This window comes from Suncus etruscus, chromosome 7 (genome assembly GCF_024139225.1).
Source record: "Suncus etruscus isolate mSunEtr1 chromosome 7, mSunEtr1.pri.cur, whole genome shotgun sequence".
NCBI lineage: Eukaryota > Metazoa > Chordata > Mammalia > Eulipotyphla > Soricidae > Suncus > Suncus etruscus.
The window spans coordinates 27,518,443-27,535,720 of record NC_064854.1 but is presented as its reverse complement, the minus strand read 5'-3'; the positions used below and the strand labels follow the sequence as shown (position 1 = coordinate 27,535,720).

Sequence of the window (17,278 nt, the reverse complement as noted above, 5' to 3'; positions counted from 1 at the left end):
CCCCAAAAAGTACAATAAATGGAGAATGATAAGAAAAAATTAAAAAGATTAGCAGTAAACCAAGAAAGGAACCCAAATTCACTAAGTGGATGGCATTTTAATAGAACATTTAGTCTTCTGGGTTTCTGATTTCAACTATTTTTATATATGGAAATAGTTTAAGCCATCTCATTTTTTTTATTCATTCATGTAAAAATAATTTTATATTTTTTACTATCTAGTACTTTAAAGTAGTCATTCAGTTCTTCTTTTCTTTTCTCATACCCTCAACTAGTTATTTTATTTTTATCTTATTCACTGCCTTTTTGTATTTCAAAATCTGCTTTAAATTACCTTTAGTCTCTTATTGTGGAATGAAAAGTACTAAGAGAAGTTTTTTTTTTTCTTAAGATGCAACTCTTTATTGCTGCTTCTTTTTTTGGGGGAGGGGGGGTTGGTTTTTGGTCATACCCGGCAGCGCTCAGGGGTTACTCCTGGCTCTATGCTCAGAAATCGCTCCTGGCAAGCTCAGGGGACCATATGGGATGCTGGGATTCCAACCACCGACCTTCTGCATGCAAGGCAAACGTCTTACTCCATGCTATCTCTCCAGTCCTTCTATTGCTGCTTCTATGTTCCATATGACACAACATATTTAATAGGCATTGGCTGATGTCACAAACTTTTCTACTTTGTGTGTTCCTGTGTTGTCCTGTGTTGTAAGCCTGGTTTCTACCAATACCTCTCTGTGGGAGGACAAGTACCACTGCTTGAGATAATTGTTGTCTCTTAGTGCATTAAATGAAGAGGTTCCCTTTGTGGGTGTAGGTGAGAAGAGGGGGAAAATAGAAACAAACACAGGTAGGTCACATTGTGTTTTAGTACACTGTGAGCATTGTGAAATAATAAAGGGCAGCAGGAGGCTAAGCCATAGCCCAGTGGTAGGGGATTTGCCTTGCTTGGTTTGGTCTCTGGCCCTTTAGGGCTCCAAGCAAGAGTGATCCCTGAACAGAGCCAGGAGTAAGCCTGAGCACTGCTGGTTGTATCCCAAACCAAACCAAACCAAACCAAACAGAGGGAAGCAGGAAAGGAAGATGAAGAAGATGGGTGTGAGGGTGCAATTACAAGCACTGTAGCCCTGGCAGGACCTTGGAAAAGTGTCAGATCTCATCTACACAGTGGTACTAAGGTTCTTTGTGGCCTCTGAGCAGTAGGTTAAGTCACCCAGGGGTATTACAGAGATTTCACATTATATATTTATCTTGGTATGTTATGTGATATTAGGTGATAAAATGATTTTTAAAAAAACATTAGTTTTTCTGAAAGCAGTTGTAATCTATGGCTTTTCTTCCTCTGGGTGATTTTTTTTTTTTGATTCCTGACTTTATTATATAAACCCTGATAATTAGTGCTAGAAAAGCATTTTTGAGACACAGGAATTTTGAGTGTGGGAGAAGGGAATAGGAATTAACACACAAAATTTATCTGTAATGCTTACCTGCATTATGAAAATCAGGCCAGCAACTACCAGATATTCAAATAGCTGTCAAATGCCCTGGAAGACATTATCTCTGGGGTCTTGCTTTGGATAGGATGAAAGGCTGTTTTGCACCCCTCAAAACTGCCCATCTAACTAGGATTCTGGCAGAGCTGGGACTCCAGCTTGAACTGAGGCAACATTGCCAGGGAAGATGATACTGGAACCACTCAAAGTGAGCCAGTCATCTTTTCTAAGAATATCTAAGCAGAAAATACTTCTATTGACCAGTCTGGTTACCTATCAGTATAGTGGGTAGGTTGGGAGAGATAGAGGCTGTGTGAAATACGTGAAAGAGCTCATGAGTGATTAATGGAAATTCAACATTTGGTGGTGATCATGATATATGTAGTTTACACAGATGTCAAGTTCAAATACTGGACATATGAAACATATGATGCTATAAACCAATGTTATTTCAATAAAATGATTTTTAAAAGAAAATAATCAACCAATCCTCTTTCTTGCCTCTTTTGTTTTGTTTAGCTTTTTTTTTTTAATCTGAGTTCTGCTTGAATAGGCAGTCATGTAGTTTATTTGTTTTTATACTTTTGATTGATTATAGAATTTTTTTCAAGTCCTCTTCATTGTATGGTACAAATATGTCAAATATTAATTCCATTAAAAACCTTTTTTAAGTCCTCAAAAAACATTTTTTGATATAAAAATTTTGAAGTAAAAACTACAGAGACACCTAAGGACATTCATAAAAACAGCTTCTCTGTCTAAATACAATTTAGGGAGAAATAATGGGTGGTAGTGCATAATATGTTAAGGCAATGAAATATTTTAAAAAATTAAATTAAATTAAAAGCTAAAGTTGATTGTGATAGAGGAAAAGTTAGGCACCATGTAATCTGAACTGGGCTCTTTGTATTGATAAAATGAGACTAAAACAGAACCAGATGAGACACGTCTGTGAAACAAATCATTTATTTATAAGGAAACTTTAAGAGAACCTCTTTTAGAATTAGTTTCCATCCTCTTATTCTATATTTTTTATGAAACTATAAACTGATATAATCTAGACAAGCACACATCAAATCAAGACATCTACACACACTACAGCATTCTAGATAAAGTAGGAAGGTTTTAGGGTGCTGATAAGATTTTTGCACCACGGGGGGACTTCAAATATGCTATTTTCAAATTCTACTATGACTCAATATACTAAAATGTGTGCTTTCATAAAGATGACAATTATTCAGAATTTAGAAAATTACTGTGTCAAAAAAACCCCACAATTTTGTTTTGATGTTTAACCATTACAGCTGTTTTTATTCTGCATGCTAGATATTTAAGTCATCCCATTAAGAAATGACTTATGAAATATTTATGTGGGAGAGAAGGAAATAATGATTGTGAATTATTAAGATTAAGTAATGGTAGTGGGAGAAGGATTTATTTCAATGAGGAAAGGATCATGTTAGCCACAATGCCATGAAACAGATAAAAGTTAATAATGAATTGATGTTAATTATATGTGTCAACTTTATTTTTAAATTCCTCTTTGTTTTTTTTTTATTTATTTATTTATTTATTTATTTATTTATTTATTTGGTTTTTCGGGCCACACACGTTTGATGCTCAGGGGTTACTCCTGGCTAAGCACTCAGAAATTGCCCCTGGCTTGGGGGACCATATAGGACGCCGGGGGATCGAACCGAGGTCCTTCCTTGGCTTGTGCTTGCAAGGCAGACACCTTACCTCTAGCGCCACCTCGCCGGCCTGTCAACTTTTTTGAGTGGAGGAAGTAGCCCACACCCAGGTTTCCTCCTAACACTACATTCAGGGCTCAATCCTGGTCAGGTTCAGGTCACCATATATGGTACAAGACAGGTGCACTCTGGCTTCAGCCAGTATGTTTCAACTTGACTAGACTCTTATAAGCAGAGTTGGTAAAACACAATTTTTGAGTGTGTCTGTGCCAATGTTTCTAGATGAGATAAGCTTTTGAATTAGTGACCTGAGTGCCCATCCACTTTGTCCCTCCACAGTGTAATAGTGCATAGTCCACAGATTTGGGGATTTCTTAACATTCATAATTATTATTAATTTCTAGTAACTATTCTCAGCTGACTGACACACCAACCAACTGACCTACCTACCTACCTACCTAGAAACAGTACAGCATGGCCCCAAATGGAGCTGCTTATACCCCATGACACTACAATGAGAATTAATTCCAGTTTCAACCTCTTCCAGCAAAAAAAAAAAATCCTTGCTAGTGAAATCATGACCAATCTGCTTGTTGCTAGTGCAACTTCCTGATTCCAATTTCCTTCTACCAGAAAACTCTTTTATTTTGTAAGGTGCCCAGAGGCTCCTTTCTACCTGCTAGTCATGGGTGCTATCTGATTCGTGAGTCATTGAATAAAGCCACTCTGATCTCTAAAAGTCACTCAAAGCTTTTTTCTTCATTAGTTTAGTTTAGTTTTGTTTTGCAGGGGGCAGAACCCACAGGCAAACGTGCAACCTTAAACTTTGTATTTGTAATATTACCCCATTGATTCTATTTCTGTAGAAAGCCCTAATAGCTGTATAAAATACAGAAAGAATAAGTCATATTTTTGAAAGTTGTCTTCAAAAAATGTTTTTTAGGAACCAGATATTTTAGATAGTACAGTGCGTAAGGCTTCAGCCTGTCCAAGTTTGATTCATAGCACTGAATACAATACCCTGAGCACTACCAGGAGTGATAGTTGGCCACAGGAGGAATAAACCCTGAGTACAGCTGGGTGAGGCCCCCAAACAACAATATAACAACAACACAAAAAATTTTTTTAATAATGTAGTTTTCTGTCCAAAAAACCTCACCAATTTGAGAATTCGATAGACCTAGGTATAATGTCCAGCTCAGTTATTCTATTGTTATTTTAAAACCGTTTTATTTTGAAGGAGTTGCTAATACAGAGCCACAACAAGCAGTGCTTGGGAGCTACTGCTAATATGTGCTCAAGAGACTCTGCGGTGCCAGAAAATCAAACCTAAGATCTCATACATGCAAAGAAAATGCTCCTTCACTGAGCCATGACTTCAGCCTCAGCTCAGCTACTTTAATAACTCTGTGCACCCAGAAAAATTAGGCTGTCTGATAAAGTGTCAGTTTCCTGCTCTGCTGGCAGATAATCCTGATAAATACCACTTAAGTGAATACAGATCACATACCACACACCTGACTTTTTTAAAAATCTGTCTTCATATTCAGAATAAATTCCAACTGGCCCTTTGAATAGTCTTTTAGATTTATCTAATGCTTTGTCCTTTTCAAATAGGTCTTTATTTTTTTCCCTAGATTTTGCAAATGCTTATATAATGTTCTCTCAGATAGTTCCAGCATTAGCCAGTGTGATTTGTATGGGAACTTTCCACAGACGTTAGCCTGTTTCTTGCATCAAATGACCCCACAATTTCCCAACGAGCTGAGAAACTGTTGAGGTTTTTCTAATATAATTGGAAACAGGCCTTAGATGGTTCTAAGGTTTGCTGTGGAATAATCTTAGGCCAAGTGAAAGAATATAGAAACTGCTGCAAAAAGAGTAGCAGTGAAAATATCTAGGATGGTCAAACGACCAGAGTCAGTGCTAAATGGCTCTATGGACATACTTACTTGACATTAGCTGGGTTGTTAGTGGTCAGATTAGCCAATGCAAGAGCAGCTGCTTCCCTCACTTCTTCGTTCTCACTTTTAAGCAGCTGAATTAACTGAGGGATCCCTACCAACAGAAAGAAAGGTGAACTATGACTGTACAGAACACCTGCACAAATTAGAAGGCAGTAATTTCAAAGCACTCCAAAGAGTTTTCTCCAGTCTGCTTACCCTGAGTGTTGAAATATTCTTTGCTACTCGTATTTTCACACATCACTGAAATAGCTTGGGAAGCGGCAATTTTAGTTCCATCATTCTCAGAACCCAAAAGGGTTATGAGACATTTTTCGACCTCTTGTTCATGGAAAAATTTTCTGTTTTCAGCTTTCACCAAACAAAAAGAAAAAAAATTATTTAATTGCAAAAAGCTATGAAAGGATAGCTAATTCTTCAGCCAACTATGGAAGGAATTCAGACTATTTGCTAGGTTTGCCATAAACAGTCCAGACAAAGCAAAATATGTACCTATTTCTCCATTAAAGTAAAGCAATTCTGCAAAAAAGTGAATCATGGATATTATGGGATTTGCTTTTCTATTCCTTTATAGGTTATTAATATCAGGGTTTAGGTTTCACAAGAACTTATTTAACACTAATCATTTGCTTGACATGATGCCATATTTAGACCTGTCATCTCATTAAACATAAAAACTTAGTTAAGGGCCAGGATTTTGGTTCAGTGGTAAAGTACCACCATGTCTACACAAGGCTCTGTATTCTGCCCTCAATACCAGCACCAATACCAACATCCACCAAAACTTATTTAGATAATTTTTAAGTGAAAAAAGCCAACACTTAAGGAAATCTAAGAAGTACAAATTAGTGAGTTGGTAGCTTAAGAGAAGAGAGGAGAGTAAAAATAAGATCAATGATGGGTGGTCCCAAGATTTGAGAAATTGATCGATCACCTTATGTGAAAGGAAGTCTAATCCTCTTTTATCTTTAGTTACAATGTGCAGTTGCCAAAGTAAAAGATAAGTAATTATTTTTCACTTTAGTTATTATAAATTTAATTTCAACCTGTATTATGGCATAACTTTCTTTCTTTGGAAACCAAGTCACACTTTGAAGTATATTCCACCTTAATCTCATTAAAAAACACTAAATTAAGAGTCAAAATTCTTAGAGTGTACTTCTCATTCCCTAACTGCTTCTAGATGACTTAGCTTGCTATTTTAATAATGAATAACTTTTTACTACATACTGAAATGAAGTTGCTTAAACAAAAAAAATTACATAAACCAAAAGCCCACTCTTGTCTGGTATTTTATGATTTATTTTAAATATTACTATATACTAGAAGCTAGTACTAGGAAAAGGCATGAGAGTGAACTTAATTTTAACACCATCCATCAGAGACTAGTTTAACTAGAAACAGTTTATAAATAACTCTTTACTAATTTATTTACAGAGTTCCTTAAAAGTTGTCATAGGTTTGATTCTCCAGTTAACCTTTGTAAGGGCAACTTATAAATGGAAGTTTATAAATAGAAATTGGAAAAATAAAAATATTATCTAGAGAATAAAAATCTCTGCCCAAAGGGCTGCCACTACTAATTTAGAGAACAACCATATGCTAACCTGCAATAAACAGTTCCTTAAATATAATTTGATTAGCCCGAGGCTTTTATTTTAGCAATATTCTTAGAAATTATTACAACTAGGTTTCTGTATTAAAGTTAACATCTAACTTCTGTCTTCTAGCAAGCACTTTTCAAAATTGCCCTTCCATAGAAGCAACATCACATTCAGATGGTCCCATTTTGCAAATACTTTGGACCTTTGATTATCAGATACCAGATGTCTGCCACACGATATGACCATAACTAGCACAAGTTACTCACACTTCTCTTCATTCATCTTAAACTAATCATGAACCGTGTCCTGTAATCCTATCATTTTAATCCCTTGCTCCTTTCGTTTAAAATCAGAATTCAGGAAAGCCATAACTGTTTCATTAAAATGCTGCAATTTATACTTAAATCTCAAGTAGATGACTCCAAACCTGTTTTAAAATGTATGGTGTCATCTTAGTTTTCGGAACAAATAAGATTTAAAACTTTCCTCGAGTCTCTGACTTTAATGCTTAAGATTAAACAATTCTTTCTATATAGTCCTTAATCAACTCTCCAAAACAAAATATTAAGTAAGGACATGGATATTCTATGAGGAAAATCACCCCATCCAACACCCTTCCCCCCCAAAAAAAACAGTATAGATGCAATTATTGGAAAGATTTTTATGATTTAAAAACTATAAGGAAATGTAGTTTAATAAACAATATTAAAGAAATATAAGCAATTAGGTTTTCAGCCCTGCTGGGAGTGTTCTGCAAATCCAGCTGTGTTCACCAAACCTCAAAAGTGCTGGCTACGGAGTGACTATAATAGATTTAGGAGATGAATTAGCATATTAACCAAGTACCTTCTCTGAATTGCCACACTGAGAAGTATTTGTGTTTTAATTACTCAGATAATAAAGATGGCAAGGTAATTGTGTGACTAAGAGTAATGTCCTTTAAAAAGAACACTTATGCAGTATTGCTCAAATAAAAAGCATGAGGCTCTGTCACTGAAAATAAATCTGTATGTAATGGTGCTTTTCTTCAGCCAGTCTGCAAGTTGCTAGTTGCAGCCACCTTAGCTCCTGCTGAGATGTTAATGCCAGTTCATAAACCGCCTGCCCCGCAGCATGGTAATTAACACCTTCTTCCTTCTGGTGTCCAGTCAAAGGCAACTGGTTTGGGCTTTCCATGGTAAAGACGTGCATCTTGCAACTCTTCCCAGGATGTTTGCTGAACCTGTGTTTTTGCTAGGCAGTGACGATGACCCAGCTGACTATGACCTAGCTTAGCGGAGGATGGGGAGTGGGGGGAATTTGTTGATGCTGATGAAAAAAATTTTAAAAATGCCTCCAATGAACACCAGATGGTTACATCTGTTAAAACTACTTACAAATGAAGTTTTTGGAGTGGAAAATGATTTTACCAAAACCATTTTGTGATCATTGACTTTGGCATAACTATTTTAGGACACAACTTGGTTCACCTTATTATTATTTAGAGTTTAGCTCTATCTTTGATGTAAGAGTAAAACATGTAAGTCAAGAGCTTAAGAGAGACCAGAGCTGTGAAAGAGAGGGACAGGCTGAGAAGCAAAGCAGGGGGAATCTAGAAGTGGGGGTAAGTTGATGCAGGTGGAGAGTGAGGGCTTTGGGATTCCTATGGATCTGCATGTAGGACCTGGAGAGACTAGGACTTGAGAAATGCAATGTCACATTTGGGAAAAACTGGGAGACAAGAGTCTTCCGATGGTAAAACAGGCCAAGGGCAGCTCAGAATCCTGATCTGTTTATTAACAACCAGGCCTGGATCACACACTCCCCATTATATTATTAAACACTAAAAGCCAAAAGTATAAAAACTGTACAGCAGTAGGTATGTATGAAAGAAATAGCCTAATATAATAAATATTCCTGGGAAAATTATAATTAAAATAACAATAAGTCAAAGGTGTAATAAAAAGACTGTCTTAAGTTAAGGTAGAAAAAAAATTTTTTTCTTTGTGTTTTGTTTTGTTTGGGTGCCATACTTGGCAGCACCCAGGGGTTATTTCTGGCTTTGTGATCAGAAATTGCTCCTAGCTGGCTGGAGGGACCATATAAGATGCCGGGAATCAAATCTGGGTTCTTCCAGGTTGGCCACATGCAAGGCAAATGCCCCACTGATATGCTATAGCTCTGGCCCCAAGGTAGAAAAAATTATTCTGGAGATCCAAAAGGTGAGGGAAAAAAAAGAGCAAATGAGAGAGAGAGAGAGAGAGAGAGAGAGAGAGAGAGAGAGAGAGAGAGAGAGAGTTCAGACCCATATCATTAGCAAAAAAATTTTAATTCATAGGATAAAACGTTCTATCCCATATACAATATTTTATATAAAAACAAGAAATCAAGCTACCCTTGAATTCGGATGCTCAAATGAAATGTTCACAGGTGGGGTGGGCTGGTGCCACTATAGGACCAGAGAAGACTGAAACCTTTACTGAGAAGTTCAGGAACAAAGGCCAGGACCAGAATCCCAAAGAAAACCATAAACTACCCCCAGGCAACCACCTTAGCAGAATAAATAACTAAATCAATGGGATGGGGAGGGATGGAGGTAGGTTTGGGTAATTGAACTTAGGGCCTCAAAACTGTGAGGCAGGTGCTATCATACAAAGTTACACCCCAGTCTCCCATAGATAATAGAGAGAAAATATTATGAAGCAACAATTACCAACTCAGTCAATCTGTCATTTATGCTTAGAGGCAAGTGACAACAATTAGGTAAAGATCTAAAAAAACAAACAAACAAACCCAGAAAAACAGAAGACAAACAAACAAACAAAAGCATTCTTGATTGTTCATAAAATAAATTTTAAATTGAAAAATAATCTGAAATTTGAGAAATTAATCAAAAATAAAATCTTAAGAATGGGGCATGTTCTTTAATGATAATTTATAATAGACTTTTTTAAACTGATATGATAGAACCTAACTCTAAATGGTAAATGTAAATGTGGGTTAATGTGGGTAAATTTACTAAATAATAAATGTGGTTAAAATAGAATAGAGTTGAAGTGTTTTTATTTTTCAGAGAGGTTAATACAGAGTTGATAAGAGAATCCCTAAACACAGAATATATTTACAAACATCAAAAAGGGAAAAAATCATGGAAGCTAAATTGCTAATTTATTTTAAATAGCTATAACTTTTCCTCAAAATAGTGACTGAAAATAGAAAGCTGAAAAAAAAAACAAAAGAAAATATAAGAAAATGTAGAAAACAGCATAGAAAAATTAAAAGGGAAAAACATGAATTTAGAAAGTCAAATACAGTACCCTAAAAGAAAATCAGTGTTTCATCTCCTACCTTTGGATTCCCAGCCATGAAGTTTTTGCCTATATTGCTCATGGGCATCTTTCTCATTCCCTGAATTCTAGTTATATTTTATGAAAATAGTCACTTTGTTTCTTTATTTAAACCATCTGGTATATTATAGCTGATTTTATCAAGACCGTATTTGAACACTCATGACAATCTTTTTTTTTTGGGGAATTTGGGCCACACTCAGTAATGCTCAGGAGTTATTCCTGGCTATGCGCTCAGAAATGGCTCCTGATTCAGGGATCATATGGGACTCTGGGAATTGAACCCAGGTTCATCCTGGGTCAGCTGTGTGCTATCGCTCAGACCCCACTCATGAAAATCTTAAAATCCCATTGAAATTTGAAGCTAAAAAGTAATATGATTTTAAAATAGTAATATTAAAGCAAAGTTAATCATTTTAAACTACAAGAGACTATACTATCAAGAGAAATAACCTCATAGAAAACGTCTACTATACCACTTACCCACATACCACTGTGATCCTTCAAAGTTGACATAAAACACATTTAAACACAAAGGACTGTGCAATATCATTAGTAAAGCTCATCTAAAGGATAAATAGCAAATGCTACAAGAAAGACATCCATTTTTGGTCTGTTAAACAAATATTTATTCATTGATATCATTCCTTGTTTATCCTTATTTTCTGAAAGATGCCTTGCACATAGCACACACAATAAATATTTGCCAAATAGTAAACAGAGAGTATATCTTTTCAAAAATTCATAGAAGAAATGCTTATATACATAGATCATCGGCTAGCTTTTGGCAAAAGTGCAAAGCAAAACTTGCGATTTGAAAAAAGCTACATGTTAAAGAAATGTTAGCGTTTAGAACAAAAAGACTTTGAAGTCTGGGTCCTGATTAAGAAGAATCTAGAAATGGGGACCTGGGGTTCATCATTGGCTTTTCTCTCATATAGTTGGACTCAATGTGCTGATATGGTCAAAGGCTCACAAGAATATTTACCTTCATAAGACTAAAGAGGAAAATCAGTATTAAGTAGCTTATTTAAATGCCATACAAAATATGGCACAGGCTTTTAAAATGCTATTTATTATATGTATCATTAAAAATGAAATATATATTTATTTTTTTTGGTTTTTGGGCCACACCCGGCATTGCTCAGGGGTTACTCCTGGCTATCTGCTCAGAAATAGCTCCTGGCAGGCACGGGGGACCATATGGGACACTGGGATTAGAACCAACCACCTTAGGTCCTGGATCGGCTGCTTGCAAGGCAAATGCCACTGTGCTATCTCTCCGGCCCCAAAAATGAAATATATTTTAAGTGAGATTAATTGTAGGATATTCTGAGCACAATATATATGGGGAAACACAATTAGTACCCTTTAGTTTGGAAAAAGTAGTTTGGAAAGATGGTTGAAGGAACATTAAAAAAATAAAGAAAGTTCACAAGTAAAACAAATAAAGATTTGATTGTTAGATTCTAAAATAGAAAGGAAGGTGATATAATTTGAAATCTAAATTTAGTGATTTTAGAACTAGCATAAGGAAGTAGATTCATAAAGCATTAACTGCCAGATGGGATTTAAAGACTATCTGGTGGAATTTCTTTGTGTTACAAATAAAGAATGGATTTCAACAAATGGTGCTGAAAACATTAAATATCCATGTGCAAAAAGAATGAAATAGGATCCTTATACCAGACATAAAACTAAGTCAAAATAGATCAAAGACCTAGTGGAGGAAGTCTATAAAGATTTTAAAAGAAAATGTCATTGTATTTGTTATGATTTCTTGAATATAACACCCAAAGCACAGGCAACAAGAACCAAAAAAATTAATTGAACTATGCAAAAGTAAGAATGTTTATGTATTCAAACGCACATAAAAATGAGTGAAAAGGAACAGGTGAAATCAAGTATATGTTGATATGGTCAATGAATAGGTAAAATCATTTATCAGGTAAGAAATCAACATCTGGGGTCCTAGCATAGGTCATTGATCAAAAATGCACCTGTCTTGCAAGCATGAGGCCTCCAGTTCTATTCTTCATATTACTTTCCCATGTATCAAATATGCTTCAGACTCTGCTGTTTGGGATTGTTGACATTGTGGTAGAGAATGTCATCTCCAATACACAGCCAAGTGTGTACACATAGCATGACAATTGTAATGGAGAAATCTCAATAGCACAACTGAAATATATGTGTGAAGCTATGAGCAGATGAGGGATCTTCACTTGGCATGAAGTGAGCATCACAGTGAGCTTCAAAAAGCTCTATAACCAGAATGTGTGAGAGCATCACAACTAAGAGTGCAGCCCCTGGTGGTCATATGTATAAGCACCACAAATAAAAGTATGTGGCTCCTGGTGAGCAACATAGCCAAATTTGCAACCACCACAACCTGTTGTGTAACTCTGGGCAGGCACTAAACCATGTGTTTAAGCACCAAAACTGTATGTGTATATGTTTGTATGCACAGTTATTCCCAGTCATCACAACAGCAAAGGAAAAGGAAGAGGGAATAATCAATGTCTAGAATATGTGAAGAACCCCAACTCAATAATATTCCACCCATTGAGAAATGGGGACTTCATTTGAATTCTTCTCCAAAGAAAATAAATGGCCAACAAAACAGGAAAACAATATTCAACATCACTAATCACCCGAGAATTACAAAACTGAACACAAAGATAAACCACTTATCATGCATTAAGAAAGCTACTATCAAGAACCAGGATATAATAAATATGAATAAAGTGTGTGAAGACTTTGGAAGTCTGTCCTATTGATGAGAATTTAAAAGATCATAATTGTTATGGAAAGATAGAATGGCAATTTCTCAAATGTTAAACATAAAATTGCCATACTTTGGAGTATTACTTAAAACAATTGAAACTAGAGAGTCAATTATTTGTACATCATTGTTCACACATCAAAAACTCAAAACAACACAAGTATTCATCATCAACAGATGAATGAGTGAACAAAAAACATAGACATACAGTATAATATAAATCAGTCTTAACAGGGAGGAAACTTCTGGTACATATGCCTACATTAATGAATCTTGAGGCCACCATGCTAAATGAAATATAACAGTCACAAAAGGATAAATATTAAGTGATTTCACTTAGGTGAGAATTCGGAAAATGAGGAATGTTGGTTGCCAGGGATGCAGGGAAAGAGAAGTAGGGAGTTATTGTTTTCGGGTACCAATGTCAGTTTTGCAAGATTAAAAGAGTGTTGTGTGGGCATGAAGGTAGGGCGTTTGCCTTGCATGCAGAAGAATGGTAGTTTGAATCCCGGCATCCCATATGGTCCCCCGAGCCTGCCAGGAGTTATTTCTGAGCGTAGAGCCAGGAGTAACCCCTGAGCACTCTTGGGTGTGACCCAAAAATTAAAAAAAAAAGTGTTGTGAGTGTTGTGGTGAAATAGAGGTTAATATATTTGCAACAATATCAATGTACTTCATGTCATTGAAAGAGTTATGATGATAACTTTAATGTATTAAAATATTTTAATTAGTGTTTATAAAGGAATCTATTTCCATTACCAAAGACTGCCCCCTCTTCTGATATCCCTCGTTTCTGTGAATTGAGCTCAGTTTCCTTAACTAGAACGCTGAAGTTGTCCTTAAATTACTTTCTTCTTTTCCACCCAGGATTCAGGAATTATGACCCTTCCCAAGCCTTGAGCTGGTGATTCTTCATGAAACTGCCTGGGAATTTATCCTGATCACTCCACCTTGTTTCATGATATCTTCTCACCTACATTATTGCTGACAGCCTCTCCCTTCCTTGTCTATTTTGTCTTGCTTCCTTCCAGTTTTTTCATTATGCAGAAAAATTGCTCTTTCTTTCAAGAGTGAGATTTCTAAGTAGTTTCTATGAGTCTTTGTTACTACCAAAATAAAGCCTGAAGCCCTCAACTTGATAGATAAGCCACATGAGCCTCGGTACCTCATTACTTCTACAGCTTAACTTTGTTTTTTGCTGCCCTCTATTCATGAAGTTTTTCTTGAAAGCTTTCCTTTCTGGAACATTCCATATTCTCTTCCTTCTCTAGTATTTACGCATACTGTCTTGTCCTTAGAACAATAGTGAGCTTCCCCATCCAACCAGGACCTTCCAATTTCTCTGACTTCCTCTAGGTACTAAATTGTAAATCACCCATTCCAGGAAGACATGTCTGCTCTTAGTCTGTATTACATGGCCCTCTGGGAGACCCTATTCTTCTGTCACCAAACAATTTAATATTACTTTGTGATTGCCTCTTTACTTGCTGGGTTTTTATGGAAAGGAAGTGGGGGCTTCATAAATAATAAATGAATTACTAGCTAAGACCATAGAATCTATAATTCAGTGAGTTAGTGAAATTAGTAGCACATTGGAAGACCAGAAACTTGATCCAGGGCTCTTTTCATTCCTACTTCACATGAGAGTAAGAAAGTCCAGAAACTCACTATCCCCAAAAGGGTGGAACAGTCTCCACATGGCACAGATCTCCTGGACCAAAGATGAAAAAAACTGAGCTCTCCTTTGAGAGAGCCAAGAAGGACTGAGGTTGATGGAAAACAGAACTGATCATCTTTGAAAAGGTCCAAAAATCTAATTTTATAGGCTATCTTTAGACCTGGCATTTGTACTGTAATTTGTGAGGTCCTCTTTATTAGCCATGTACTGGACAGAAAAATATGGCTTCCTGAATTAAAACTTTGCCTTGAGGGACTCCAGTATAGGCTGAAAAGGGAGTGTTTCCTACCATATACATGTAGACATATACACAAATGTAAGTCTATATGTTTAGCTATAAATAACTAGACTAGTCAAAATTGTCATCATTTATAAGAGAAGTTATATGGAAGAGAGAAAATAAAATCATGCCCTTGATTAAACAAAATACCCCAAATATACATAAATTAAGACTACAATTTTATCTTCAGTGCTTGTGACATAATTAATCTCTCTCATTTTACAGATTTATGTCAACACAGCTTGCCAGTGAAATGAAAATTCCATTATGTACATAGTATGAGTATATTATTTTTCACAGCTCTGTAACATGCACTGCTAGACTCCAGCTGAAACTTGAAATTACTCTATAGATATTTTTCCAAATGTGGATTTATTGAAATATTTTAAGTATCACAAATATAGCCTACTTTCTGTATATTTTCAACACCAAGAGAAAGGAAGAGTTTTGAACTTAATTTAGGAATGAACAGTTTAAAAAATGAAGTTATTTTAAATTAATTTAAAGTAAATACTATGAAAAGTAAATATTACTTAAAAGTAATTATTCCAATATCATCACAATCAAGAATATAAGGGGGAATATGTGTCTTTGGTTTATGTAAATGAAGCATACCATCATACGCTGCTTTAGTGATTGCTTTGGCTGCATTCTTCTGAATTTCAGGAATTGTAGAGTTTTCTGCAAATGTTAGTAGTTTCTTAAGACCACCTGATTGATGAATCAGCCACATAGTTTCCGTATCTTCAAGGCAATTGGCCACCACTGCAAGGGCTTCTATATGAAGGTCATTCCATTCCTAATAGTAAAAGCAAACACAACTTCAGAAAGTTGTGCGAAAAGAAATTTGCATAGTTTAAATTGGACTACTGGACAGTAGAAAGAACACAGTGTGATTAAGTTTGTTGTGACAGAGACCACAAAGAGATTGTTCTGCTTCTAAAGTGACATCACCCTGCCTAACCATTTGCTCCACATGTAAGTGAGATTAGTTGCTATTTGTCTTCCCCTCTCTGCCTTATTTTCCTTAGCCCAACACTCTCAGGGTCCACTCAAATTGTTGCGGTGACATAATGTCCTTTCTGTGGCTGCTAGTATTCATGATGAGAGAGAGAGAGAGAGAAGAGAGAGAAAGAGAGAGCGAGCATATAATCCACATTGTCTTCATTCATCTATCAGTTGCACAATTGTTTCCATATACTGGCTTTGGTAAATATATTCAATCACCCCTCACACTATTTGACCAATCATCTAGTTCAGTGCCAGGATCTGAAGATATGCTGCTGCCTGGCCCTGTGCTGGTGTTTATTCAGTTTATTCCAAGGTGTTCAGGGACCTGCAGGGCCACATCTAGTAATGCCTTAGGTGGCCTATGTTACCAAGGATGGAAATCTGGGACTGGTATGTGCCAGATATGCATCAACCCACTGTACTATTCACAGAATCCTATTTTAAACTTTAAATCTAAAATCTTTTTTTTAAATGTGTATGTGGTGCCAGGGATTGAACCCATGGTCTTACATATGTAACATGTGCTCTACCACTGAGCCACTTTCCTGGTCCTATTTTTAACTTTTTAAGGAATCTTTCAGAAAATTAAAAAAGTATTTTGTACTAACTTAACTATGCATATTAATTACATATCAGTAAGCCAATTATATATTTATATTCATAGCTCCATATTCAACTAGAACACAATTTTATTTAAGACAATTCACACTTTATAACCACATTTCTTCATAAAGTAAAATTACCTTGGTTTCTAGGATCTTGTTAAGTTGCTCCACTCCTTGATTATCTCTTAGCATTGTTCGTGTCTCCTTATCATATGTAAGAAGACCTAAAGTTTTGAGAGCCAACAACTGAATAACTGGATATTCTGACTTCAAGAGTTCTAATAGAGGTGGGATTGCATTTAGCTCTTGAAGTGCAGCTCGACATTGAAAATCCTGCCAAAAAATACAAAAAATAAAATAGCAGACCACTTTCCCAAGAATGGAGGACCCCTCTTTTCTAAAAGGAAATACATATTTATAAGTATCCCCATTTTTTATCCTATATTCCCTTCAAAAATAACACACAAAAAAGTAGGTAAACTCTAAGTTGGCAATACTAAAATATTTAAACAAAGCAGACATGACATAAAATAGACATGAAATAGACATGAACTATGAACGTTGGCACTTTGTGGTTATTGTTTTAATATAGAAATTCCTCTGCCTAGAATCAAATCTATAAATAATATAACGCTTTTTACACTCTACATTTTGTTTCAAATAGTCCTTGATAAAAATAAAATGTGGACACTAATTTCTGGCCATCTGCATTCAGATGGACTGTCTAGAAATAATTACATGCACACAATCATCTATTGGCAAGCTCTGTGAATTTGAGTTTCTATCAGGCTGAGTTCTGACACATGACCTTTAGTTGGAACGTTTACTACTGAGGTTCTTCAGGAGCTAGA

General features: G+C 35.8%; 1 protein-coding gene across 1 annotated transcript in view; it reads right to left on the bottom strand.

Moving 5' to 3' along the window:
* The window catches only part of ARMC3 (armadillo repeat containing 3), a 78,709-nt gene that overhangs the window by 41,158 nt on the left and 20,273 nt on the right, over positions 1–17,278 (bottom strand). The window contains exons 6-9 of the mRNA XM_049777535.1: positions 16,566–16,760; positions 15,427–15,610; positions 5,337–5,489; positions 5,127–5,232 (exon numbers count right to left, since the gene is read on the bottom strand). Coding sequence (XP_049633492.1) covers positions 5,127–5,232; positions 5,337–5,489; positions 15,427–15,610; positions 16,566–16,760 — 638 coding nt within the window. The remainder of the gene's footprint in view (positions 1–5,126; positions 5,233–5,336; positions 5,490–15,426; positions 15,611–16,565; positions 16,761–17,278) is intronic.